Source organism: Esox lucius, chromosome 1, assembly GCF_011004845.1.
Source record: "Esox lucius isolate fEsoLuc1 chromosome 1, fEsoLuc1.pri, whole genome shotgun sequence".
NCBI lineage: Eukaryota > Metazoa > Chordata > Actinopteri > Esociformes > Esocidae > Esox > Esox lucius.
In genome coordinates, this window is record NC_047569.1 from 29,544,029 (window position 1) to 29,571,915 (window position 27,887).

At 42.1% G+C, this 27,887-nt stretch overlaps 1 protein-coding gene across 1 annotated transcript; it reads right to left on the reverse strand.

The window, feature by feature from the left end:
* Positions 1–1,775: 1,775 nt before the first annotated feature.
* Positions 1,776–23,330, reverse strand: slc6a4a (solute carrier family 6 member 4a). Its single transcript, XM_010893772.4, has 14 exons — positions 23,221–23,330; positions 19,407–20,099; positions 18,044–18,178; positions 16,931–17,153; positions 13,492–13,630; positions 13,030–13,164; positions 12,540–12,643; positions 11,925–12,052; positions 9,951–10,063; positions 8,740–8,871; positions 8,052–8,151; positions 6,897–6,997; positions 5,203–5,370; positions 1,776–3,874 (listed from the first exon to the last, which is right to left on the reverse strand). Exons 2-14 carry the CDS (start codon positions 19,798–19,800, stop codon positions 3,803–3,805), a joined length of 1,944 nt encoding a protein of 647 aa, XP_010892074.1. The 5' UTR covers positions 19,801–20,099; positions 23,221–23,330; the 3' UTR covers positions 1,776–3,802.
* Between the last annotated feature and the right edge of the window lie 4,557 nt (positions 23,331–27,887).

Below are 27,887 nucleotides of genomic sequence, written 5' to 3' on the forward strand. Positions count from 1 at the left end.
CCATTAAAATAACATCAAATTAATCAGAAATACAGGGTAGTCATATAATGTTGTAAATTACTCTTCTATTGTACTGTAGCTGGAAACGGCAGATTTTCAGTGGAATATCTACATAGGCGTACAGCCCAAATATCAGTAACCATCAGTCCTGTGTTCCAGCGGCACATTTTGTTTGCTAATCCAATTTGATCATTTTTAAGGCTAGCTGATTATTAGAAAACCCTCTTGCGATTATGTTAGCATTGCTGAAAACTGTTGTGCTGATTAAAGAAGCAATAAAACTGGCCTTATTTACACTTGTTCAGTATCTTCAGCATCATTGTTTGTGGGTTAAAATAAAGGCTTAAAATGTCCAGAAACAAAGAACTTTCTTCTGAAACTTATCAGTCTATTTCTGTTCTGAGAAATGAAGGTTATTCCATGTGAGAAACTGCCAAGAAACTGAAGATCTTGTAAAACGATATGTACTACTTTCTTCACAGAACAGCACAAACCGTCTCTAACCAGAATATAAAGAGGAGTGGGCGGCCCCGGTGCACAACTGAGCAAAGGACAAATACAAGTGTGTCTAGTTTGAGAAACAGCCACACAGAGGGACAACCATACAGAGGGACAGCCATACAGAGGGGCAACCATTCAGAGGGACAGCCATACAGAGGGGCAACCATTCAGAGGGACAGCCATACAGAGGGACAACCATACAGAGGGACAACCATACTGAGGGACAACCATACAGAGGGACAGCCATAAAGAGGGATAACCATACAGAGGGACAGCCATACAGAGGGTCCACCATATGGCTGGACAAACATACGGAGGGTTCATAAACTAATCCTTGTTTTTGTTTTTCTTTTGCATTGGAGTTGGCTGTGGTGAGCCTTCAACGCTGTGTGTCTCTGCGTGCTGTTTCAGTGTGTGAACAGCGTGTGGTGTTTTCCAGAGCTTCACGCTTCAGCTACGGTCACAGAATTAATCCTTTTGAGAGAGACCCAGCAAGGCCGGCCGACAGTGTACCTCCATACAGATTATGTCCTTTCTGTGTTCCTCTCTGAATGTCATACTGACAGACACATCTTTTCGGCTTGTCAAGGCTACGGCAGTCTCTTCCTTTGGACAGTATACGTATTGTTGTAGAGTCCTGAATAAAGTCTCTTCCTTTGGACAGTATACGTATTGTTGTAGAGTCCTGATTAAAGTCTCTTCCTTTGGACAGTATACGTATTGTTGTAGAGTCCTGAATAAAGTCTCTTCCTTTGGACAGTATACGTATTGTTGTAGAGTCCTGATTAAAGTCTCTTCCTTTGGACAGTATACGTATTGTTGTAGAGTCCTGATTAAAGTCTCTTCCTTTACTTTGTCAAGCAGCAAGCAGGTATTACATCTGAATGACTAATTCTGAATGACTAAAACAGCAACCAAACCATTCATCTAGTAAAAGGATTCAGAAACAGCTAACTTACCAAGGTCCTGATGCACTCACCCATTTAAGTGAGTGCTTATGTCCTAACGTTGACTGGTACTGTATAAAAGTCTGGTCTATAGTCATAATACATATTTACTAAATATTTATTTATATATATATATTTGCTCCACAGCACTTGCACAACACAATTATTTTCATTAATTGATCTTTTAAGTAGAGTAGTGTTGAAAAAGTGAAGTGAAAAGATCTGATGTGTGATGACTCAGAAATTAACTAATTTCAAGAGTAAGAATGTCACATAACATAGAAAGCAGTATTACCAACATCTGGGAGAACAAATCAAGACGCTTAGCAACGTATGTATATCTTGACTTTATTTATCTATTAATTAATATATCTCTCTTCTATACAGGTTTATTTCTCAATACAATCTTATACAGACATACATTTATCATGATACATTAGATAAGCTCTCGAGGTTTGACAGAGGGATTTTAACATCACATTTATTTCGAGGAACAAGACGAGAAAAGATTACTTTACGGATCCAAGTTTAAGCACAGGTTACACACGTTGGCATGCTCACACTGACAGCTGATCACATCTCTACTTCTGCTCTGAATTTACACATGCACACACACACACACACACAAATTCAAATACTTCAGATCTGATTGCCTGGTGCATTGGAATAAATGAAGCAGTTGCAAAACTGCAAACTCCGCCCACCAGGCACTCTAGGTTGGCTAAAGAAAACTCTGCCCACCGGGCACTTTAGATTGGCTAAAGAAAACTCCGCCCACCAGGCACTCTAGGTTGGCTAAAGAAAACTCTGCCCACCGGGCACTTTAGATTGGCTAAAGAAAACTCCGCCCACCAGGCACTCTAGGTTGGCTAAAGAAAACTCTGCCCACCTGGCACTCTAGGCAGGCTAAAGAAAACTATGCCCACCTGACACACTAGGCAGGCTAAAGAAATCTATGCCCACCTGGCACCCTGGGCAGGCTAAAGAAAATGCTAAAAGTATCTGAAAAATGTCCCATAGCATTTGAACTCACTCCATTCTGAGGCTCTCACACAAACATACTGTTTTTAAGTGAGCAGACAGGATATACGCTGACACTAAGACTCACTATACACAGATCATAATTTTACTCCCGTTCCTAAACACAACAAATGTTTCAGTAAGTCAAGACATCTGGTTATTTTCAGACACATCTTTGAGGATTGAGCAATGGATATGAAAATAGTAGTGATCAATATTTGGTTCCCACTATAGACGATGAACATATGGAAATTGTGTTTCATTCATCAAAAAGATGTCATTAGGATGTCAGATTATAGTGAAAGAGATAAACACATGGAAGCATACATAGATGAGTGCATTAACAATTCTTTAAAATAAATATTTGATATCATAATAACAGAAGACTCCCGAGGAGCACAGGGTAGGTCCTCCCTACACTCCATCCGTTTTTGCCTGATCCAGGCATGCAAACACATACACACACACAAACACACACACACACACACACACACACACAGTTGTCCAGGCGTAAACATGCTTACATACAACACACATCAATAAATGTCTGCATGAGTGCACACACGACAGAGCCTCACACACTCCATCTGATGGATCCCTGTGACTGGCCCAAGCCCTGAACTCCCCTCAGAAGTCACCTCCTTCGGTGTACATCACACCACCACGCATAAACGCTCCTACAACAGTGGCCCATTCAAAGGCTAAGCCACCACATTGCCATTCAGAGAGAAACCGCTGACTCCCAGCTAAAACACAGCCACAGCTCACACTCTTGGCAATACCTGCAGAAATATCAATGCAATATTTGGCTTCATATAGACGTGAAAAGATACCTGAATTTTGTCATGAATATCCAGCTAAACGGCAGAATTCCTAACTCGTCAACAGAGCGAGGGCGGAGTGTCAAAGGAAGCAGTGAGTCTGAAACATTTATATTCTAGTAGTGGACCTGGCAAAGACATGGTGTGTTCTCATATTATACTCTATGCAGTGATTATAATGGTGATGGACAGGCATAGATGATGAAAGATGGGTCAATAACAGTCCACAAGTCATTGTGCCGTGGCTTGTAAAACTCTGGGTGCCGGTAGTTGAAATGCCCTGACCAGTGTAGTACAGAATCAAAACAGTGACGGTTTTCGGAGCGAATGGTTAGCTAACAGAATGAGAGAGAATGGGGGTGACGGAGGAGTGGGATCTGGGGTTAGTGCCTTTCAGCGCTGAACTCTATGGTTGGGATCTGTTGGGTTCTCAAGGAAGGGACAAAGCCTCCACCCCTGTTCTGTAATTGTTCCTGTGTCCAGCAGAGGGCGCCGTCATCTGCCCTGGCCAGGTCAGATGGCGTTGGTGATAATGATGTCACTGTGAAGGCCGCTGGGTACAGGAGTGATGCCCTTCAGGAGACGCTGAGAACGGATAGAACGTAAGGAGGGAGGGGAGAAGGAGGATGGAGGGAGGGAGGAGGCGGACACTGGTGTTATATCATGTGTATGTAATTCAATGTCTTCATTTTTTTTAGGTTCACCTTCTATCAGTACCATTATAGTAGACGTCAAAAAGGAAACAATGACATCGCCTATTGTGATTTTACAGTTTTTTCTTAACAAATAGCAAAACCTGTCTGTCCATGCATCTTTCTGTCCAACTGTCTGACTGTTCAAATGCCTGTCCAACAAATTATACAACTGCCTGTCCAACTGTCTGACCTATAGCACAAAATCTGAAAGCCTGCTAGCCAGAATCCTTTTTGATGCATGAAATATTTACAGAAAGAACAGATGGGACATACAACCGAATTGAATGGGGACCAACGTTCTATTGATTCTGTTTCTATGCATTTGATCCTCTCCAATAAAAAACTGAGCACTGGTTACATCAATACTAATCTGCACTCCTGGATCTGCAGCCGATCTCAGACATTTAGACGTTTACATTTAAGTCATTTAGACATTTACATTTAATGAATGTATACATTTACGTCTCTGTTATTAAGACAATTATATTGAAGTCATCTAGACATTTATTTTACTTATTAAGACATTTACATTTAATGAATGTATACATTTACGTCTCTGTTATTAAGACAATTATATAGAAGTCATCTAGACATTTATTTTACTTATATTTAATTTATTTACATATTTACATTCAAGTCATATAGTATAGCAGACACTCGATCCAGAGTGACTTGCATTAGCAAGTTAGTGCAAATATCTTTTCACAACCCCCTGCAATCGTTCACTTTGGGAATCGATCGCTCCACCCTGGCATGGTAAAAGCCATGCTTTACCAACCAAGCAACACAGGAGGTGCAGGTAAACAGTATGTAACAGATCCTCCCACACCACACACGCACACACACACAACGTGATGACATTGTGTTTCAGTCCCATTGTGTGCCGTGGCCCTGCGTCAAACACTGGCCTTATTGGATGACAGCTACATCAAAGACCGCAGGGAAGGTGTGTGCAATGATCTTTGATGTATGGCCGTCTGTGTGTCTTCACAAACAAGGATCTGTTGTCTGGCTTGGCGACATGACAGAGCACACGTAGGCACTGGGTGTCAACTGTATGTGCATGTTTGTGTGTGTTGGAACATGTGCGTGTGTCTCAGAACCATGATGCCTGGCATCCGCAGAGGCTCCTCTTGCTGAGCTCTGAGTCCCGTCCCTTGACAGTGTCCTTGGTCAGTCACCTGGTGATGGAGCCAGCAGAGGACCGGGCCCTATTACCTGTTTAAAGGTCCCTTTGGTGGTGAGCAGGTGGTAGACCATGTAGGCAGGTACACAGATGAAGGAGGAGACTCCGATGCAGTAACCCAGGACAGTGGTCCACGGTGGGTAGAGGTAGTCAAACAACTTCACCTCCGGGGGGAATGCCAGGAAACTGACAATGATGAACTGGGGAGAGACATACAGTAGAGCATGTGATGTGACCTACAGTTGAGAATGTGATTTGACACACAGCAGAGGATGTGATGTGACCTATAGTACAGGATGTGATGTGACATACAGTAGAGGATGTGATGCGACATACAGCAGAGGATGTGATGTGACACACAGCAGAGGATGTGATGTGACACACAGCATAGAATGTAAAATGACACACAGCAGAGGATGTGCTGTGACATACAGTAGAGGATGTGATGTGACACACAGCAGAGGATGTGATGTGACACACAGCATAGAATGTAAAATGACACACAGCAGAGGATGTGCTGTGACATACAGTAGAGGATGTGATGTGACACATAGCAGAGGATGGGATGTGGCACACAGAATGCTAGGAAACTGACAATAATGAACTGGGGAGAGATATAGAACAGAGAATGTAATGTGACATACGGTAGAACATATGATGTGACCTACAGTATATAATGTGATGTGACACACAGCAGAGGATGTGATGTGACATACAGTAGAGGATGTAATGTGACATACAGTAGAGGATGTAATGTGATGTAACACACAGCAAATAATGTGATGTGACACATAGCAGAGGATGTGAAGTGACACACAGCAGAGGATGTGATGTGACACCCAGCAGAGGATGTGCTGTGACACACAGCAGAGGTTGTGATGTGACACACAGCAGAGGGAGTGATGTGACACACCGCATAGGATGTGAAGTGACACACAGCAGAGGTTGTGATGTGACACACAGCAGAGGGTGTGATGTGACATTCAGTAGAGGATGTGCTGTGACACATAGCAGAGGATGGGATGTGACACAAAGCAGAAGATGGGATGTGACACATAGCAGAGGATGTGATGTGACATACAGTATAGGATATATGTCCAACAGCCATGTAGCACTGTCTAAGGCCACCTCTAGCATTTTCAAAACCCTAGGCTAGATTTGTTTTTGAGGTGGGGGGGTGGGGGCGGGGGGCTGTAGGCTACAATTGATTTCATATGGGTTCTGGGCTAGAATTGTCTTGGGGGGGCGGGCAGAGGAGGGGTGAGGGCTAGGCTACTATAGGTCCTCACTAGAAAATATTTTTGTTACACCCCTCGTCATGGCATTAGTACATTTCACCCAAACTTTTTGTAGTTTTTCTCAGGCACTTGCTGTGGCAGAGCCAAACTACGGTCTACAATTGTATGATTTCATTCAGTGATGCCTCTCAGTTAAAAAGTGAAAATAACTAACAGAATCTAGGGCACGTGGGTCATGGTGTTGTCAACATCAGCCATAATTACCATACCCTCAGGTAGCTGACTAACTTAAATTGTTAGCTTGCATGGCTAATTGTGTCCGTGTCTGACCTAACGAGAAAAACTGTTGATGAACACAACCACATTTCAGAACTGCACCTGGTGTATTCCACTACTAATATGAAGTGGAACCCAGAAGGATTCCATAGGGAGGCCCTAGCTCTCATCAATTCAGCCTTAGTGTGTGAGTGTGGGTATATGTGTCTTACCAATAGGAAGATAGGGCATATAGCCACCCAGCACACTTTCCAAAACAGCCCGGGGGAGAATCCTAACATCATGTGGACATCACTGCAGAAACGACTTGTACCTGAAAATGGACACAAAGAAACACACAAAAAGAAACCGCAATAATTGTTTCAGTATGGAATAGCTTTTAATGAATTGATCAAATCCACTAGTCAATTCATTTTTTCATCATCTTATTCATGATATTCACACCACAAATAAGAAAAACAAAAAACAAAGCTGAATCCCCCCCAAAAAAAACAAGGCCACAATTGACAAGGAAACAGTTACCATTATGCCCTACGGCTGATGCTGCTTTGGCCAATCAGATTAATGCAGAAAGTTGCATCATTTCAAACACACCCTTCACCAAAGTTTGTCATCTGAATGGGCCCAGTGGTGTGGACTGACACATTTCATTGAGTCAAGCTTTGTGCACAGATGATGGGTATTGAGTTACACATGTTAATTTGGTGAAAGAGAACTAAACTCTGACAAATATTTAACAACTTGTCATCATGCCAATATAAAGCGAATCAGTCCCATTTAATGTTGGAGCTGTGTGGCTAGACTCATAACGTCCTTTTTGTATTGTCCTGCATGTGCCTTCTTACCTCCTCTTATTGATGGTCTCCAGTTTTCACGTAATACCTTTAAATAATTGTATACCCCTCCTCTGTTCTGGCCCTTTCAGCTCGCAGATCTGTTGTTAGCTCTTTGTGTACCATGTCTATCTCAGCAATATGCAAGCCACAAAGCATCAAGGAAGTCCAACAGGAACAGATGATTTCATTTATGGGCAATCAGAATCACATATTTTTCAAATGATGGTGAATTATAACATTTGGAATGTGACTGGTTAAATCTGAACGTGGTTATGACTCTGATTATAAAGTGTGCATGTAGTTATTTAACAAACGCACTGAGCGTTTTTTTTATTTTTTATTATTTACTTGAGAAATTAAACGTTTGTTTTATATTTAAAGCTGGTCGATTATAACAATTAATTGGAGGTTAAATATGCCTGACATGATTTGTCATGATTTCAGCCTTTACATAAAGAAGGACTGCAATTGTGAGTAGACTTGTTATCCACTAAATGTGTCTATCTGACTGGGTGGGAGATATTCAATTACCATAGAACCAGGAAACAGCGATGACTTCCAGGAAGACGACAGTGATGACAGCAGGCCCTGTGGCGTACTCCTCAAAAAGTTTCACCACAAACGCACCCCCCTGAAAGAGAGGTGAAGAGAAACACACGGTTGTTGGGACGCAACATCAACCTCAAATACAAGGAAGATATGACCATTACAAAAACACTTGGCACTCAATGTTAAGGCTTAACCGCTAAGGTGGCCATTGCTAAAAACAGAGAAAACTCCTTGGTTTACTCAGAACTTGTTAGATGGAGTTTGAAGCTTATACAAACTGCAACTGATGCTTCACATTAGCTTACTGTTGATGTTTTTCCTGCAGCATTGCTAAAGGCTCCGAAAACAGCTATTGTTAAACATCAGGATTGGACAACACTCTAGTTCAAGGATCATCCATTATGTTCAGCCAAAACATAATTCATAATTCATACACTGCAAATCTACAAATGAAACAAAACGTAATCATTTCAAGCCTGGATTATATTGGCATGCCTCTCTGTTTATTTGTGTGAATACCCGGGAACACATTTCCAACATTTTGGAAACCTTGAACGCATTTGATGGTAATAAAAAATTCTGCAATGTGCTACAAGCTAAAATGATTTTGGATCAGCCAAGTAAAACAACGTGCTGGTTGAACTCGGCCTTAGATGGAGAAGAGACTTACGTAGGTGAGGGTGGAGAGGGCTCCCAGGTAACAGACACCAACCAGACCCAGGACAAACAACTCCCTCCTCTTAGACAAGACCTGTGGGAACTCATCTATCATGGCCGTAATCACACCCTCCAGACCAGCAAACTACACAGGGCAGCGAAGGAGAGAGGAAAAGGGACAAACAGAAAGAAAGTGAGAGATGCAAAAATGGGAGAGAATTAATCCCTGCGAACTCAATCATTTTGTTAGTGCAAGTATGCATGCATGCATGTACGTTTGTATGTATGTGTGTTTATGTACAGTGGATATAAAATGTCTACATACCCCTGTTAAAATGCCAGGTTCTGGTGATGTAAAAGAATGAGACAAAGATAAATCATGTCAGAACTTTTTCACCTTTAACATGATCTATAACGTGAACAATTCAATTGAAAATCAAACTGAAATCTTTGAGGGGGAAAAATTATAAAGAAAAAACTCACGATAACCTGGTTGCATAAGTATGCACCCCTAAAGGCCTCTTGGAAGCCTCCCTGACCATTTTTCTTCTTGTCTTTTCATAAATTTTGGAGGGATGTCCAGTTCTTGGTAATGTCTCTGTTGTGCCATATTTTCTGTGTTCCATGTTTTATCTAATGCTTTGGAAATTATTTTGTACCCTTCTCCTGACTGATATCTTTCAACAATGAGATCTCTTTGATGCTTTGGAACCTCTCTGCGGACCATGGCTTTTGCTCTGAGATGGAACATCCTACTAGAACAGCTGAACTTTATTTGTGATTAATCAGAGTCACTTGAAATGATGGCAGATGTGTAATGACTTCTATTTAATATGAGTTTGAATGTGACTGGTTAATTCTGAACACAGCCACATCCCCAGTTATATAACCATGTTATTGTAAGGTTTTTATTTGTCATTTTTCCCCCTCGAAGGTTTCAGTTTGTTTTTCAATTGAATTGTTCACATTATAGGTCACATTAAAAGTGAAAAAAGTTCTGACATGATTTAACTTTGTCACATTCTTTTACATCACAAACACCTGGGATTTTAATAGGGGTGTGTCGACTTTTTATATCCACTGTATGTATGTATATATTTAAGTGTGTATGTATTTATGTGTGCGTATATATTTGTGTATGTGTGTGTATATATATTATTTTTGTATGTATATGTGTGTTTGTGTGTGTGTATTTGTGTGTGTGTGTATGAGCGAGTCACTGACCGTGCTGTCCAGGCCCAGCATAATGATCATAAGGAAGAAGATGATGGCGAAGAAGGTGGCAGCCGGCATGTTTGCGATGGCTTCAGCATAGATGATGAACAGGAGACTGGGACCTGGAAGACGTGGCCCACAGCGGGTTAGGAAACGCCTCCACATGTCATCAACATGCTGCAGGAGAACTCCACTACATGGACCTTTTGTCATTCAACTTTCAGAAAGACTCTGCCACATTTAATCATGATCCTCATTTCCTGTAGCTTCAAGATTCTTACTTCTGAAAAAACAAATGAGCAAACTAGGATTGTCTGTACCTTAGTCTACTGGGACCATGGAAGACAGGAGAACATTACATTAGACAAAACCGTTTCAATTGCTGGCTGGGAGCCACGATTTTGATATTGAGAACATCCCAAAGAAAATTACATATTGGTTTATTTGTATTGAAAGCAGTTTATGTGGGGCGTTTTCCTTTAGGGGTATTTTCTTTACGTGGGGCGTTTTTCTTTATGTGGGAGTATTTTCTTTATGTAGGGGTGTTTTCTTTATGTAAGGGTGTTTTCCTTTAGGGGCATTTTCCTTTAAGGGTGTTTTTCTTTATGTGGGGGTATTTTCTTTATGTAGGGATGTTTTCTTTATGTAGGGGTGTTTTCCTTTATGTAGAGGTGTTTTTTTTATGTAGGGGTGTTTTCTTTATGTAGGGGTGTTTTCTTTATGTGGGGGTGTTTTCCTTTATGTAGGGGTGTTTTCTTTATGTGGGGGTGTTTTCCTTTATGTAGAGGTGTTTTCTTTATGTGGGGGTATTTTCTTTATGTAGGGGTGTTTTCCTTTATGTAGAGGTGTTTTCTTTATATGGGGGTGTTTTCCTTTATATGGGGGTGTTTTCCTTTATATGGGGGCGTTTTCAATTATGTAGGGGCGTTTTCCTTTATTTAGGGCCGTTGTCCTTATGTAGGGGTGTACTCCTTTCATGGGGTGTTTTCTTTAAATGGGGGCATACCTCCTTGTGTATGGGGCGTTTTTTCTGGAAGTAAATCACAAGGAAACAGCCCTGGTGGAACCACTGTGATGGGAACTCATCTAGTGACAACACAATGTATTACAGTCCATACCTATAGGACACCTGATGGAGTTCTATTCAGTTAAGGTTGATGGTGAATACACATCAACAGTAGACTAAAAGCTCCTGGACAGTTTTATCTGTGATTGTCTGCTTTGCTAATCCTGAAGAAACACTAATTATAACTTAGTGATTGATTCGCTAGTGTTATACACTATGTCAAATGTTAACAGAACAGGATTTTATCATGATATAAGGGCCAGGTCTTGTTGGAAATGTTTCGATGCGTCCATGCTGGAGGCTACCTGCCTGTTTAAACTTGTATTAACACAGAAGGATTCTAGACTTTACCCAAAGACTGCTCTTATCTTTATATCACCAGGAAATTCCCTATTATTAACTAACCTGAACTGTCAGTGCAGAACACTTCCTATAACACAACGTTTTCCCACCATTTGATACTCAGAGTAGTACAGCAAAAGAAAAGATCTACCTAGTGAGACTGTTCTTATCCATGTTTCAAACTGAATGCATTGGTGTCCTGAAGAGTCCTGTAGTACCCTGTCATGATAATACAAGTATATAGAGGACCGTGGAAAAAAAAGTTATTCTGTGTATGCATATTGCCTCAGAATTCTCCATGATCTGATCTGGACTTAATTCCTAGAATTCATGTATTGACTGAACTCAGATAACCCCTGACCTACCTAGGGGCGGAGGGTTTCAGAGTGGTATCATAGCAGAAATACTGACCTAGAAGTCAAACTAAAAGGGGCAGGTGGAGTTGCTGCTACACCAGTCTTACTTACTCTAAGAAACTTGATGAACATAGCATGAACATTTTAGAAATCTCAGAAATACCTCACACAACAACTGTGGCGTATGGAAATTAGATTTTCAATTTGATTGACATATACCAGCATCCTTGGCTACGGTCTCCACGCCGACTTGACGCATCTCAGCCATGTATCCCAGCACGGTGAAGATTACAAAGCCGGACAGGAAACTGGTCAAGCAGTTCACCGAGCTAGTCACCAAGGCATCCCTGAGTGAAAGGTTTCTTTATTTAGATTTTCCAGTTGATTTTGCAATCTTAACAGATATTGCCAATGTCTACGAAGGCATTTACACCAAGATGAAAATGAAAGCGGGAGAGAGAGCAGGATAGAGGGAGAATGAGAGAAGAGGTGGTGTTGAAAGAAAGATTAGACGGAGAGCTGAGAGATGGAAGAGGCAGCGTTAAGGTGAGATAGGGTACAGAGTGAGGGAAAAACAGAAGGTGAGTGGAAGAGTGAAGAAGACTGAGACAGAGGGGAAGGAGAACACAGAGATAGATAGTGAGACAGAGAGTGGGACAGAGGCATAGCGGTATAATGAACCAAAACGAAGTTGGATTTACAACAGGTCAAAGGCTGAATAAAACAGATATCAGGGTGAGCTTGTATAGTAGTTTCTGTACATAATTTGGACAGCATCAATGTATAACATATTTTAATCATTAACAGACACTACAGCATTACTGAGATTCTCACCTGTAGCAGTTGTTGTGAAAAGGGTTGTAGCTGGCAAAGGCCAGGAGCACCCCAAAACCTGGTCCCAGAGAAAAGAAAATCTGAGCTGCTGCATCAATCCATACCTGGAGAGATATGGAAGGAAAGAGATAGAGGGAAAGGAGAAGGGAGAAAGAGGGAGGCAGAGAGACATTGAGAGAATAAAGGAGAGAGGGAAAGATGGGTGGTTATTGTGATAAAGTGAGAGAGAAGGAAAGGAAGAGAGAGTGATGAGAGGAGGAAAAACTAATTTTTGCAGAACTGTATATAACTATTATTATAACATTCATAATGCCTTTATCCTTTTAAAACTTGTGTGTGTAATGTTTAATAATAATTTCAGATTTTCCTCTTTTGTAATTTACTTCACTTGCTTTGGCAATGGGAGGAAAAGAGGACCTTGGCATGAGATTCAATCAGACTGCATCATGATTCAAGATGGTCCAGATTAACTAATGAGAAACCAGCTCACAGTTGTGCTCAGCAGTTTCCCCCAATCAGGTTTGAGGTAAAAGACCACACCCCTCCAGGCCCCTGGTAGAGTGGCCCCACGGATGAGCAGCACCAGGAGGACCAGGTACGGGAAGGTGGCTGTCACCCAGACCACCTGAGAGGTAGGCAGGAGGGCAGAGAGAGGGGAGAAAGAGAGGGGATGGAGAGAGGAGTGGGGAAAGACAGGTACGGAGGAAGGCAGAGAGAGGGGACAAGAAAGTGGTGGGGAGAGAAATGTTGAGTTGTTGAGTATTAATCCACATAAAAACTAACAGCAAAAACATAATACTCTCCGCATTATATTACCGTTCATTTCTTCAATAGGCGATTTTTAAATCCACCCATCCGAAGAAATTCAGATGGGCGGGACCTCCACCCCCCTTTATATCCCCTTATCCTACCATCCCCTCCTCCCCCGTCTCTGTCCCCCGGCCACGCCCACCTTGCCAGAGGTCTTGACTCCCTTCCAGATGCTGAAGTAGACAACGGTGAAGATCAACAGAAGGCAGAGAGCCAGCTGCCAACTCACACTGCCCAACGCATGCAGACCTGGAGACAAATGCACCTGTAACACCTGACGCCTGTATCAGAAACAAGAGAGGGGTGGAGGAAAAGGGGAGAGGGGCAGAAGTACGAAGTAATTGAATAAACATATTGCTGAAATGTGATGCTGACACCAGCGAATAAGGCTATAAGAAGCTTGACTCTAAGAACTTGGCACAGAGAAAGATTGCCGAGCAACAAAGCCAGGTAACCGGTAAAGAAAACATACCAGATTTATGGAGAATAGCAGGAATTCTGGCCGCGGAAAGGTAATTAGGAGTTACTCCACATTTACAAGGTAAAGTCGCAGAGGACCCCAACCATTCCTAATGTGCGAACAATACTAGCTTTCCAACAGGCACCTTCTTTTCCACTCCCTGGCAACTTCTTGAGGCCCATAGTGTACAAGAAGGAGTACTTCACATTTTCTTTCATTATATCTGATATATTACAAATTCAAATTTGAAAATTAAGAGGATAAACATAAATAAGAGGAGCATTCATTTTTCGACCTAACTTCTGTTTTATATTATAATTCTTCAATGTAATTTTTATTTACTTATCACCCTCATAATAACAAGTAATTCTGAAGCAACAACATTGGATGTTCTCAGTTCAACCTTGTTTCCAAAAACGTTGGGTCACTGAGTAAAATGTAAATAAAAACTGAATGCAATAATGTGCAAATCATTTACTCCTTATATTGAATAGACAATAGTACAAAGACAACACAAGACATTTTGAAACTGTCAAATGTTATTGTTTTTGGAAACATCTATGCCAAAAGTTAATGTTCAAGTGCTGATTGGTCAATGGGGACCACATTTGTGATGGATTTCCTTCATGGACAGTTCAGCCAATGTGGCTGTGTTTTCCTTATGGTTTGTTTGCTTGGTTAACTGTATGTAGCTATTAATGCTTGTAGCCAGCTTATCCTCAGCTAATCTTTCTTGTCTCTGGCCTGATTCAATAACCTGTCTGCTGTGTCGCAGGTCTGCATCTCTAACCACTACTCTGTTCAACAATTGGTAGTCATTCACTCACTCATAGATATTTGCTCTTCTTGGCCGGCTCCACTTATGCAGTCCGGCAGGAACTAAATGAAAAATAAATAAGTGAACCCCCAGTTGCATTGGTTAAATCAAGTAAGTAAGTAGATACATAAGGTGGATAAATAATCACCAAGTACCAAATAAACCAATCAAACAAGGGATCTTTAAGAAAGCGTTTGGGCTGGTCAAGAAAACTGGTCAGTTTGGTGTTACCCATGAAGGTGAATGCAAAACAAAGTTTTGTTTTGTTAGTATGAGTCTCGCGAAGGCTATGCAAGCATCTCACAAAGGTTTGAGCTCCATCAGTTCACTCTGAGGCAAATCATTTACAAATGGAGAGAATTTAACATGACAGGTACAAGGCATAAAGTTGACGCCTTTCCAAAATATGCCCAAGAGAAAAATAATAAACTGCGCAAATGCCAACCCAAACATAACATCTGAAGATTTGCAGACGTCCCTTTATGTCTCAGGTTACTGCACATGCTTCAGAAATAAGAACATTGAATCAAAACAGTATTCATGGAAGGGTTGATAGGATGGAGCTTCTTCTGTCAAAATTTAATCAAAATGCCCATCATCGCCAGAGACCACCTAGACAAAACTGAATGTTTCTGAATTTCCATTCTCTTGGACAGATGAGTCCAAAATTTACCTTTTTGGTCACAATCAAAACCACTATTTTCAGTGAAAACACAACACTGCCTACCACCAAATTAATCTTATCCCAACAGTCAAGCATGGTGGTGGGAATATCAAGATCTGGGGCTGCTTCTCCTCTTCTGGACCTGGTCGACTGCACATCACTAAGGGAACAATGAATGTTGTTCCCTTAGTATAACAGGAGATTTTTTAGCGGAACGTTAGGCCATCATTCGAGGAACTAAAACTGGCCCCAAAACTGAGTCTTCCAACAAGACAACGACTCAAAGCATTCAAGTAAATATACCAAAGAATGGCTCAGGAGAATTTTTATTTTAGATTAATCCCATCGACATGCTATGGCAGGACCTGAAGCGGGCAGTACATGTCAGACACCCCTCAAACCTCACTTAAATGGCTGAGTTCTGTAAGGAAGAGTGGGTAAAAATCCCTCAGAAAAGATGTCAGAGATTGATTAATGGCTATAAGGGACATTTAATTCAAATTATCACTTCTAATGGAGGTGTCACAAGAGATGAAATGATGGTGTTCACATTTTTGCACATATGAAATCTGAGTTTTTGTTCAGTTACTATTATTACAGTTTATGATAAGAATAGCACTTTCAGAACTATCGACCTGTTGGAGAACCCTGTAATTAATGAAATGATAATACTATTACATAAACTGCAGAAAGGCCCGAAATATGTGAGGAACAAAAGGGAAGCTCAGAATTACGATGAGTGTGACCCACAAGACTTGTTGCTCTGCTAAGAGTGAAGCAGATTCAAACCTTTGAAATACAAAAAGTTAAAAGAACAAAAGTGTCACTGTCCCTATAAGTGTCACTGTCGATAGAATTTAATGTAATATTATTTACTGGAACCTGTCGTGAAATTGTCAAGTTTCCCACACCCATCATGTTCGCTGTCCATGAGAATTCAAGGGTAAAGTGTCAAGGGACTTGTTTTCTATCGAGTGATTCTGTTTCCATGTTTCTGTGTTTGAAAGTCTTCCTTTTCTCCAGCTCTGTGCTACCTACTCTACCAGCTGTACAGGAACAGTATGTCCACCATGAATACCTTTCTTTCCTTCCTTCATAAAGCCCTGTAATCCTCCATGGACCCTCCCCTACACCTCCATGGACCCTCCCCCACTCCTCCATGGACCCTCCCCTACACCTCCATGGACCCTCCCCCACTCCTCCATGGACCCGCCCCTACTCCTCCATGGACCCTCCCCCTCTCCCCCTCTCCTCCATGGACCCTCCCCTACACCTCCATGGACCCTCCCCTACTTCTCCAAGGAACCTGTCCTACTCCTCCATAGACCCTCCCCTACTCCTCCATGGTCCCTCCCCTACTCCTCCATGGACTCTCCCCTACTCCTCCACGGTCCGCCCCTATTCCTCCATGGACCCTCCCCTAGTCCACAATGGTCCCTCCCCTGCTTCTCCATGGACCCTCCCACTCCAGACAGCATATATAACGATATATAGTGACAATAATACACTACACATGTCAGATAATATTACACTACACACACCTCGTTTCAAAAGCAAGTGTGCTTTCATGTGATTTGACATGTGAAACGTTGTGCGTTGGTTCTTCAGGGGGGTCCTCTCCCACTTACGTGATAACTTACGTATAGAACTCCTCCGCCGGCGAGGTGGAGGTGTTGGTCCAGGTCAGGTTGCTGTCGGTGGACAGGTAGCGGAGGCAGTGGTTGGTGTTCCAGGGGTTGGTGCAGGTGGTCCAGGGGAGGGTGGGCTGGAATGATGCCAGGAAGTAGTACAAGGCCCACGCCATGATGGTGTTGTAGTAGAACGCTATGTACAGCGCTATGATGCAGATGGCGAAGCCGATACCTAGAGCAACGACAGGTGACACGGCTTAAAGGGTGGTCAGCGTCTCTTCCGCGGGCTTTTGTCATTCGTCACTGGGCAAATAGCTGGATGGTTTTTAATTGGCGAATGAATGACAGTTTAATGTGGTCCATTGCCTACTTACAGGGTGAGGAAGGGTCCCACAGTAGATTGTAAACTATTGATCCATTGGAAGGTTTGTTAAGGGCCTTCAAAATCTGTTTACATATTCTAGGTTGTAAAAGTTGGGGGGGGTTTGATGGAGAAAAGTTTGTTTTTAAATGAGGATAGACACAGATAATAGAGGGACAGAAGTGTGGTTCAGAGATGTAAGCCCAGGCATCAAACCGCAGTCCATGGGTCAACCTGTGGTCCAGCATCAGCAGCAGCGCAACCGCCAGACCGGCCATCACTGGACAGGTTTTGGATGGGTTCTGTGACCTGTCATCTCATTCGGCAATCAGTCACTCTCTCATTCACAAATCTGTGACTGTCCATCTATTTTCAGGCTAATTCAAGTTTACGTCAAGAAGGAGTTGACATTTGGAAACAACTGAGATTTACATAATATAGTTTCAAAGCACGCTGGCATTTTCGGGGGAAATGTGACTATTTCCATTACAGAGAGCTGGACATCATATGGGGGTGTGGAGGCTTTCATTAGGAATGTGCTGAGTGGATTGGAGAGTTCAGGCTATCTGTCTCTCAGGCTTTCACTCATCTGCTGTAACAGGCAGCTGGTTTCTGTCTTGGGATCTACCACCCTCTCCTGACGCTCCTCAATGCACATAACTCACCTCTCCTCTCCTACCCTCTCCTCTCCTTGCCTCTCCTCTCCTCCCCTACCTTCTCCTCTCTCATTTCCTCTCCCGTCTTCACTCCCTGCTCCTCACCCTTGAAGATGGGGCAGATGTGTTTCCAGATGGAGATGCAGCCACTACGATGGAACTGCCCCAGCGCCAGCTCCATGTAGAAGAGGGGCACTCCGCCGAACACCGCCATCAGCATGTAGGGCAGCAGGAAAGCACCTGGGAAAACAGGTTGGATGAGACAAAAGAGAGAAAAAGGGAAAACAGAAAGGATTGGGCATTAGAGAGGAACATAACCAAATGTCATTTTCTGGGTGTTTCATTGGCAAAAATCTACTCCACTAACACATTCTTCTCCAGATTTATCACAGGTTTATCTAACAATAAGTTACAAAATAAAATAATTGTCACATTATATTATGACTTGTCAAGCCATCATATCAAAACTATTGCCCAGACCCTAAAGAGAGGGTTGGAAATGTACAGAGAGAAAGAACACATGCCAAACACTGGACAGAAGGAGGGGATCAGCTTCACCCGATACCAACCCCCGTCTCTCCCTGTATTTATATCTGTGGTTGACATGAAAGCAAAGATAACAGTTGATTGAGGAGCTGGGACTAGGAGACAGGTTATTAAGCAATGAGAGAGAGAGAGAGAAAGAGAGAACGATAAAAATAGAGAAAGAGAGGGGGAGACAAAGAGAGAAAGGGAGTTAGGGGGACTGAGAGAAAGACAAGGTGAGAGAGAGAGAGAGAGACAAAGACCCTCACATAAAAACACACAATTAATAGTGTTGCTTCCATAAAGTGTCTCCCTGTCTGTCTATCTCTCCCTCTCTTTACTTCCCACATCCCTCCGTCTCTCCCTCTCTCTTTTCCTCCCACATCCCGCCATACAGAGAAACAGGATATTGCAAAAATGTTATTATTGCAAATTCAATCAAACGGAATCAGAGCCCTGTTTTTGCCAGGAGAGTTGTAGGGTAGAAAAACAGTCAGGATAAAGTTCTCTTGTAAAAACTCTGGCAATATTAGATAAACATTCATTTAGTATTGTTTTAATTACAAAAGAAGTTTGTATTTAACCTGTGTTTTTCTGAAAGGTCTGTTTTTATTTGATCAAGGTTTTGGTTAGTTTGAATGGGCTGGTGTTTTCAAGATGCTATGTCCAATGAATAGATACAATTTCATGCTTTATTATCTAGCTGGGATTATTTGTGAAAAGCTTTTGTGTGCAAAACTGTGTCCAATGTGCATCAATGCATGTTGTTACCAGTAGACAGGTCGTATCTGTCATTTTGCTGGTCTCCTGTCTTCCCCCTCAACCTGGACTGGAGTTTCATTAGTCACCACAGAAACAGACTGAACATTTTAAATTATTTTGTATTTTATTAAACAAACTGTTTTGCAACAGCATGCCGGACTGAACATGGCCCTGATCTCACCTCCACCGTTCTGGTAGCAAATGTAGGGGAAACGCCACACATTGCCCAGGTCAACAGCATAGCCAATCACAGACAAGAGGAAGTCCATCTTTTTGCTCCAGGTCTCCCGGGGCCGGTCCAGATTTGTCTGCTGGACGACCAGAGTCCTGAGGCCACCTGTGGGCAAGCCCAACGGTGGCCCTCCCCCCTCCCTGGGGCTCTGCGCTGTGGAAGTGGGGTACCCATTGGACACCCCTCCCGACCCCCCACCAGAGTTCACTCTGGGGTCCCCCTTTTCTGCCATCCCTCCGTGAGCCTGCATCAGCCTGCCGTTCTCCTGCGATGACTCCTCCCCTTTCACTTTCACTCCCCCTTCGTTGCCTCTGTCCATCGTCAGTGACTGCTTCATCTCCATGGCGACGGGCGGTGGTTAGGGGTATGGTTTGGCTATTAGCGGCGGTGGACTCGTGGCACGTTTGGATGAGGTTCCCATCAGGGGACAACGAGTATCATAGAGAGGGGAGGGTGAGAAAGGGAGAGTCAGGGGAGAGGTAGAGAAGGAAAGAGGAGGAGAGAGAGGAGAGGTGGGAGAGAGGGGTGTAGGACACTGAGAACGGGGCTGGTCTGGGTTGGACCGGGCTTTAAGCAGCGGGACTGGAAGGGTCACCACCTCTTTCTCCGACAAACTCCGGCGGGACGACGCGCTGTGCCAACCTGAAACAAACATAACAGCATGTGTGTCATTAACCACTGTGTTAAAGTTGGGACCTGTTCAGAAATGTCATGTATTTTCCACCTGACGGTTAGTGCTGTGTTATATCCCTTGACTGATTTGTATATTTTGTGGCTGGTTAATTAACACTGGGAAAAAAGTTTGAGACAAATTGGTGATCAGTACAGAGTTAAATGTGTGAAGCACTAGGGGAAATGTGAAATCTCAGAGTTCCTGCCAAATGTGGCCCAAGGGGCTTCTGCTACGACACGTATGATTACTTTCTATCTTGACATTGTTGCAACGACCACCGCCAAAATGACATCTGATCTCTTTGGAATGGGACCGTATAGGAGATAAAATATGAATGCTCAACTTCACCACATTAGATAAAAATGTAATTGATTAATCAGGCAACAACATAATTTGAAACAAAGTAAAAACAGAAACAATTAGAACCAGTTAAAAAAGTTAGAAGGAGAACATAATTAGTTTGCTAGATTAAATCAACGTGTCAGTTCGTTGAGGCAGACTAGCCCGAGGAGATGCCTCAGATATGCCAACATCCTTATTTCCTACCTAAAATAAATATATGGACACCCTGATAAAATACATTATTGAAGAATGCATTTATAACTATGTACTTTGTTAACAGTATGAGTTAAATTATTATTATGATGAACATTTGGAACGATTGCTAATATTTAGTTGATTGGTTGAACTAACATTATTTTCGGAAATAATGTATTTTCTTTTAAGAAAATAAGAAGTCCAACTATTTTGCTCGTTAAAGTGCTTTTCTGCCAGGTCACAGTTAAATGAATAGCATCCATTTCCATTCTGTCAGTGAACAAACCTCCGTTGAGTAATGTAATTTAATATATTTAAGGTAAGTGTTAGTTTTAGCTGTAGTTGACTAAAAAAGTAGAATACTTACAGTATATAAAAACAAAATGTAATATTGTAATGCTTAATGGTGGAATGTTTTGTCTCAGTAAAGTAATAAAAAATAAAGTTTATTGTGTTGATGATTAACGTTCTGTGATGACACATATTATGCTAATCTGCACTAACATTTCTCTTTCACAGTTTATTCATTCACTCGGTTTTATTCATCATTCTGAAAGTTTTCTTCCGGAAAACTAAACTGATAGAAGCCATCTCCTGAGAGAATTTGTTTGTGACAGGGCACTAAATCATGCTATTCTTATCCGTCTCAATTCCACAACGAAAGAGAAAATCATTGTGTCCTGAAACTTGTAGCTTGATCATTCTTGACACGGACACATTTGTATCAATTTAAAAATGCATTAAATATCCACTGTGTTAAATCAGCTTAAGCAGGACTCAAAATGTAAAATGTTGCTGGTCTGCATTTATTTTCTGCTGTTGAAAATGATCTCATCTTTGTAAGGGAATGGGAAAAAGAGTGGGGAAAAGATTTAGATAATCGCCTCTTTTATACTTTGGTTGAAGTAGAAATTAATGGGTAAGGGAGAGTTAATTCTACTGGAATGCCATTATCTCAATTAAGAGTAAGTGTCCAGTAATTCTCTGTGAAATTCCATTCTGCACACCCATCAGTCACGCAGAATGCACCTACAGACGCCCAGCTGGGGACCTGGACTAAGACTGATGGTGTATAGGAAGAGGAAGCAAAGTCTTGGATGGATGTTCATGAATATAACTTGGGAGAAAAGGGGGAATGCACAAGTTCAAAAACAGCTGGGATTTTCTTTTTATTAAGTGTGACCCACACTGAATTACAGCAAACGTTTTTTAGTTTAAGTTATTCTTATTTGAATTGTCACTTAGGATTAGGATAAACAACATATAGTTGGTGTTATAACTGGCAAATAATTTAATAATGTGATAACATATTTAAAATATAATTGCAATAAGATCCTGCAAAACACACTTTCGTCAAAGTTATGATAGTGCAATTCTGTACCACAGTGGTGAGGAAAACTCTGGTGAGTAATACAGTAACCAAATACCACAACAGTATTTTGATTTAAACAAAAGTCCTGTAATTTGGTCAGTTAAAAAAACACTTACTAAAACAATGAAATCAACTACTCAACCAAGTCAATGTCTTACTGTTCTGTTCCAGTGAAGTACAAAAAAACATGAAGTAGATTAGAACTGTGAGTTGCTCTGGATTATGCCTTCTCTGGATGAGAACTGTCACAACTTGAGTTTTGTACCTCACGTTCCAGTTCCTTGTAACACAGTGGCAAACCTGAGTTCATTCAATGTATGTAATGTATTCTGAACCACTGCACCTTTTCATTTCCTTTCCTAAAAAGTTAAAAAGGAAGGTTTTGAGTGAGGAACAGAAGGGTTAAAATTAAGAAACCACTGCAAATTGAACACTTCTGTTCCTCACTCAAAACTTTCCTTTTCAACTTTTTTGGAAAGGAAATGAAACGGTGGAGTGGTCTCTTCATTTTATCCGGAGCTGTAGATATATATATATTCTAGAGAGAGAGAGAGAGATAGATAGATAGATAGCCAGTATACAGGATTTTCTCCACAACAATTTAACATAAAAATATTTTGTTGTGTGTTTGCTTACAATCCAGTTATAGCTTGTTGAGTCATATGTTGAATCAACACTACAGTGCATCTAATATCAACATAACATGAATGTCAGTTGATGGCTTCACATCAGACAATGTTTCAAAAAACAGAATTCAGGTCAGACTCCACGTACCAACAACACATTGACAACCCGCATGCAAACTGATGCTGTTCAAGGAGCGTAAAACAACAAAAAAGGTCCTAACAACACACCAGCGACTATCTCACAGTGAAAAGAGAGTGACTTTTTTCCCCCACTTCAACTTGTTTGATTCTTTACTGTTGCAAGGACCTGCCAGGAGAAACATGCATCAACACATCAGGAGACACCGTTCTGTCCAGTAAAGCACTTAAAGACTCCTTTATCTGGCCACATGGCACACTTTCTGAAGTTTTGGTTTGGCACAAACACATAAATGTGTAGACCCATTGAAAAACACACACACACACACTCACACATGCACAGACACACACAATGAGGCACTCCTAAACACACACACATGCATGCACGCACGCACAGTATCTATAAGGCAGCCCTACCTTTCAGCAGGTCCGTAGCGGTGTATGGGTCTCTGGCTGCGTGATACACACCACTGTCCGTCTGAAGCACATACAGACACTCCCCCAGCACCCCTGCTTGAGTTTATCACTCTCTCTCCCGCTCTCTCCTTCTTACTCCCTCTCTCCCTCCTTCACTCTCCCTCCCTCCCCTATGTCTATACCTCTCTTTCAAACCCAATCATATTGCCCCCCCCCCCCTTTTCACCTCTCAGTAGCTATATGGACACAAGTCTCTTGATTCTGTCGGCCTGGATAACGTTGCAGACAGACATTGTGTCAACCACACCACTTTCCCCCTCTTCTTACTGAACTAGGATCTACAGTATATTCCTAAACATTATGCGGGAGGTAAATAATTGCAGATGATATGCCAGTGGCCTTTTTAGGCTTTTGTCTCTTAGTTGGTTAAAAAACAAGCAGTCAAAGCCTCCCTTCATACACATGGCTGGCCGTGAACAAAACGCAGAGGAGATCCACAGATATCATTGTTTTTCCTGTACTCTGAAATCCCTGACAACCCCTCTCTGTGTGAGTTTAATAGATTCTACCAGCTCTAAAACGTTCAGTGATCCTTTAGCTGCTATTCCCATCAGAATGAATCTTTGGCCATGAACGTCATCTGTCATAATACCATCGGAAATTTAGATGAATAATGTCTGGCCCTAAATATTAAAAGGTAGGGTCCACAAAAAGAGTAGTGGAGTTCGGGGCCAACAAGTCCTTAGAGAACATGTCGACAGACCATTAAAGGCTTAGGCAGCAGTGCAGAACATGTTGGCTTCAGAAATGCTTTAATATTGCTTAGCAAGAAGTCATAGCGACATTATAAGCTATGAGAGGAGCTAACATGCTTATCATGATGTATTTAGTAGTGGAGATGAGTTTCTCTGGAGGGAGCTGTCACAAGCAGTCTCCTCATTGGCCTGTTAGGCGGATTTCCCCATTCGATTATCTTCGTTTTTTTACAAACGTCCCATAAGAGGAGTTTTAAACTACGCTGACCTCTGGTAATAACCAATTGTAATTCATCTAAGACATTTTGAAGAATAGCCTGTGAACCATAGAACAGCAATGTAAAAGAGATAAACAAATAAACAACCCTCAGAGCAGTCGCAGATTGTCTTTTTATCTCCTTCAGCTCTCTGAACAACAATCACCGAGTGGTAGGAAGTGTGCGATAGCTGAATGGCAGATTGACGGATAATTACCACTGGGAAAATTAACCACACCCATGAGTCAACTTTGCAAAAAAAATAAATAACACAAACCAATTACAATTACAGTTAATTTGAGCTACCTCTGTCAGGGCCCCGTCCGCCATCTGATTTGGCGCTGCCCAGCTCATGCCCTTCCCATCCAAGGGTAAACAAAGTCCTGTCTAACAGCCAGACCTTCAGGAGGTCATTTGTGTTTAGGTACCAAGCAGTCTAAAAGGACCATGCTTCACCAGCCCAATCAGTTAACTTGCCCCCATTTCAAAACGCAGCAATAGCGAGCTAGGACTCAACCACAGCATGCAGCCAGTCAAGTGTTCTCATTAATATCTGAACTCTCTGACATGTAGGTGTTAGCAAGTATGTCTGTGTGTCGGCCTGCATGTGCTCATGCAGAGACAGAGAGACAGCAAGAGGAAGATAGATTGGAGAGATTGAAGAGAGATTACCCAGAATACACCAGGGGGCCTGAGCTGGGGATTCTGTAGTGAGGACAGGAACCATGGGACAATTTAATCTCTTCAATTACAATCACTGGCAGCTGCCCTCTATTAGCAAGTTAGGAGACTAATCTCTCTATCTCACTCTCTTCCTGTCCTCTCCACCCCTTCTCTCTCCATCCCCCTCTTTCTGTCCTCTCCACCTCTTCTCCCTCCATCTCTCCTCCTGTCCTCTCTGCCCCTTCTCTCTCCATCTTTCTCTTACTGTCCTCTCCACGCCCCTACCTCTACTGTCTCCCCCCTATACCTCTTTTCTTATCCTGATGCCTCACTGCATCTCCTCTGTCTGTCTAGACTTTACCTCTAACTGGGATGGTCCTGTGTGCCACGGCCCAGGGAGAGAACAGCACCCTCTGGTATTGATCAGATGAATTGCACTTACTCAGCTTTCCCCCAGAATTTCACAAGATCATGCCCCACATGGAGTTGTGTGATTATGTGCAGCATTAGTTCCTGTTTTTTTTTGTTGCAAAGATTGGTCTAAGGAGTGTATGGACTCGGATTGTTCTGAAGCGCGTGTGGGTCCTAAATACACAGTCAGAATTTGCTGTATCTTAAAAACAGATGACAAGTATTTTGAGTCTACTTTTGTGAGAGACTTCAGTTCATTCCTTTGCATAGTGGTAATCACAATGGTTAGTGACCTTACCCCTCGAAGTAAAACGGAATTACAATCATCGTTTTCTTCTGGGTAACCATAACGACCAAGAAGTGGGAGTATATTTATTCATATAGAGCACACACAGTTGATTGGGAAAAATACCTCAATGAAAGGGATCCCTCCTACAGAATCTCGTGACTGTGGTTATATAAAGCAGGCAGGCAGGTAATCAATGACTGTTAGACTGAACAACAGAACGGACAAGACAAGTGACCTCAAGTGACTTTGAGGATGTTGTGATTGTCAGTGCCAGATGTACAAGTTCCAGTATCTGAGAAAAGGCTGCTTTCCTGTATTTTTTCACACAACACAATGTCATAAATGGCGCGACAAACAAAAACATCTAGTCAGCAGCTATTCTGTGTAGGAAAAGATCCTGTTGATGTGAGGGCTCCACTTCTCTCAGTAAAGGCGAATTGAAAATAAAACAGTTCTGTGGAATAACGGTTTAGAATGGTGGCTGTACTTTAAACTTCCGAGAGGCCATCTGTTATACACTATCCTGGAGTATAATTGGGGTACGGTTGAATAAAACAGTAACCTACATACAGCAAAACCAAAACAGCAGTTGTGGGAGAAAGGAAATGCAAAGAGCTAATGCAAGCTTTACCTGGATCTTATTAAACTGCCGCTGCAGTAGTATCCATGGATTCTACCTAGTGAGTTTCCCACAAAACAGACTATCCAAGTTTGAGAACTGACCGTTACCAGAGGTATTACTTAATGTATTTTTAAAAAGCTGAGATAAAAAGTAAAAGGTCCTTGCCTATTGTAAAGCATTAAAAATAATATTGTCTTTCGTTTAACTCGACTCAAATTAAAGCTACAAACCTGCAGAAATATATGTTAATCTTTGTCCAGCCCCATGGGGAAAGGGTGAAATTGGAGCAAAAGTAATCCCACCACGGAATTAGCTTCAATCCAAGCTGGGAGAGGCGGGTCCTACCTGGGGTTAGATGCTGCTGGGAACAGCGACCAGATCTGCAGTCGGTCCATGTGCATCTCATTCATAGTTCGAACTTTGTACCCCAGAGAGGGAGGGGATGAATACACAACCACTTGAGAGAGCTGAGCTTACCCAAGGCCACATTCTACTTTGCCTTGATCACACACACACACACACACACACACACACACACACACACACACACACACACACACACACACACACACACACACACACACACACACACACACACACACACACACACACACACACACACACACACACACACACACACACACACACACACACACACACACACACACACACACACACACACACACACACACACACACACCTTTTGCAGCCTGCTTTTCATTTCATTTAATCCAAAACATCTATTTTTAAGGGACACAGACGAGAGAGATATATAGAAGGAGAAATTGTGATAGAAATATAAAAAATGGACAATGTATAGTCTCAGTGAGCACAGCCAAGCCACAGACACTGGTCATCACAGGTAACCCAGAGAAGACAGGCTGTGCTCACACAGTCGCCAGGGGGATGTGGAGACCGAGCTGCATTTCCTATTATACTGTGACAAATACCAGGACAAATACTAAGAGAAGCTTTCTTTACCAAAAGTAGAGTTTGTGTGTCTGTGTGAGATTAACTCTCCACATTTTTTGCAAGGGTAAACGAGCAGGGTGGAGACTTCCCAGAGGCAGACAGCCACACACACGCAGGCACTCACACACAATGCCTGAGGAGGGTATTGTTTTTGATCCACAGCGGTGGAGCAGAAATCATTTTGCATTTACAATAACTTGAACATACCTAAATGTATATGAAAAGTAACCGTATGTCAAAAACACCAGAGCGAGGTTGGGTCCCCAAACAGACACTGTCACACATCGTCCAACTATAATACCAAAATGCCTTTTCACATTTCTCTTATGAAAGAAAAATGCATTTAGAGGGTAACATACACATTTGTTTTTCTATTCATGTGCGGCCCGAAAACCTAACCGTAATCCAGAAATCCATGTTCTCTAGCCCTAAACCCAACCTTACTCTGAACCTTACCCTTTACCCAACAGCCTAACTTATGCCTAAACCTAATCTAGCCCCTACGCCTAAACCTAAATAATATAAACCTGAAAGTTAGCACAGTTGTAACACTTTTTACCACCTACACGTTTTCCCCAGAGTCAGAAACATTCTCTCTATTGGAACCTGACAAAAACCTTGAGGGAACCCATTTTTAAAGTTTCAGCATTCTTTAGACAATTCTTTTTTGTTTGATAATTTATCGGTTTAGACCAAAT

What these genes read in the sequence shown, in the direction of transcription:
- slc6a4a (XM_010893772.4), bottom strand. Translation starts at nt 19,800, where the DNA reads ATGGAGATGAAGCAGTCACTGACGATGGACAGAGGCAACGAAGGGGGA. An exon ending in CATCTGCCCCATCTTCAAGG is followed by an intron (nt 17,154 to 18,043) that starts GTGAGGAGCAGG and finishes TCGTTGCTCTAG; the next exon opens with GTATCGGCTTCGCCATCTGC. An exon ending in CGCTGTTTCCTGGTTCTATG is followed by an intron (nt 6,998 to 8,051) that starts GTAATTGAATAT and finishes GTCCATTTTCAG; the next exon opens with GTACAAGTCGTTTCTGCAGT.